Here is a 331-nt window from a genome sequence, read left to right on the forward strand (position 1 = left end):
GATCGGATCGGCAGATACTGCTTTCTGTGATCCGGCGATTGGCCTCAAAAATCCTGATCGGAGCACCCCTAATTACGAGTGTGTTTTATCTGAAGCGTGTGAGCTGAGAGAGCATGTGACTCACCTGCGTATGCGCAGACGTCCACCAATGTGTTGCTGAAGCTGCGGAAGGGTTCGGGGACGACTTGAAGAGCTGCTAGAGTCGTCTCGATTGCCTCACCTTTACCTGCATTCAAAATATATGCAAGCCATTAGCAAACCATAAAACCTGCAATTATATCACATTGAGCAGCATTAACTACACAGAGCTGTTGTTCACTGACGAGCTGCG

The 331-nt window shown here is 48.6% G+C and overlaps 1 protein-coding gene across 1 annotated transcript in view; it reads right to left on the reverse strand.

The window, feature by feature from the left end:
- Window positions 1-331, reverse strand: part of LOC107756199 (proteasome 26S subunit ubiquitin receptor, non-ATPase 2) — a 24,408-nt gene that overhangs the window by 5,349 nt on the left and 18,728 nt on the right. Inside the window, exon 13 of the mRNA XM_016573229.1 lies at window positions 125-226. Coding sequence (XP_016428715.1) covers window positions 125-226 — 102 coding nt within the window. The remainder of the gene's footprint in view (window positions 1-124; window positions 227-331) is intronic.

This window comes from Sinocyclocheilus rhinocerous, unplaced genomic scaffold, assembly GCF_001515625.1.
Source record: "Sinocyclocheilus rhinocerous isolate Xijiao unplaced genomic scaffold, SAMN03320098_v1.1 scaffold592, whole genome shotgun sequence".
In the NCBI taxonomy this organism is placed as follows: domain Eukaryota; kingdom Metazoa; phylum Chordata; class Actinopteri; order Cypriniformes; family Cyprinidae; genus Sinocyclocheilus; species Sinocyclocheilus rhinocerous.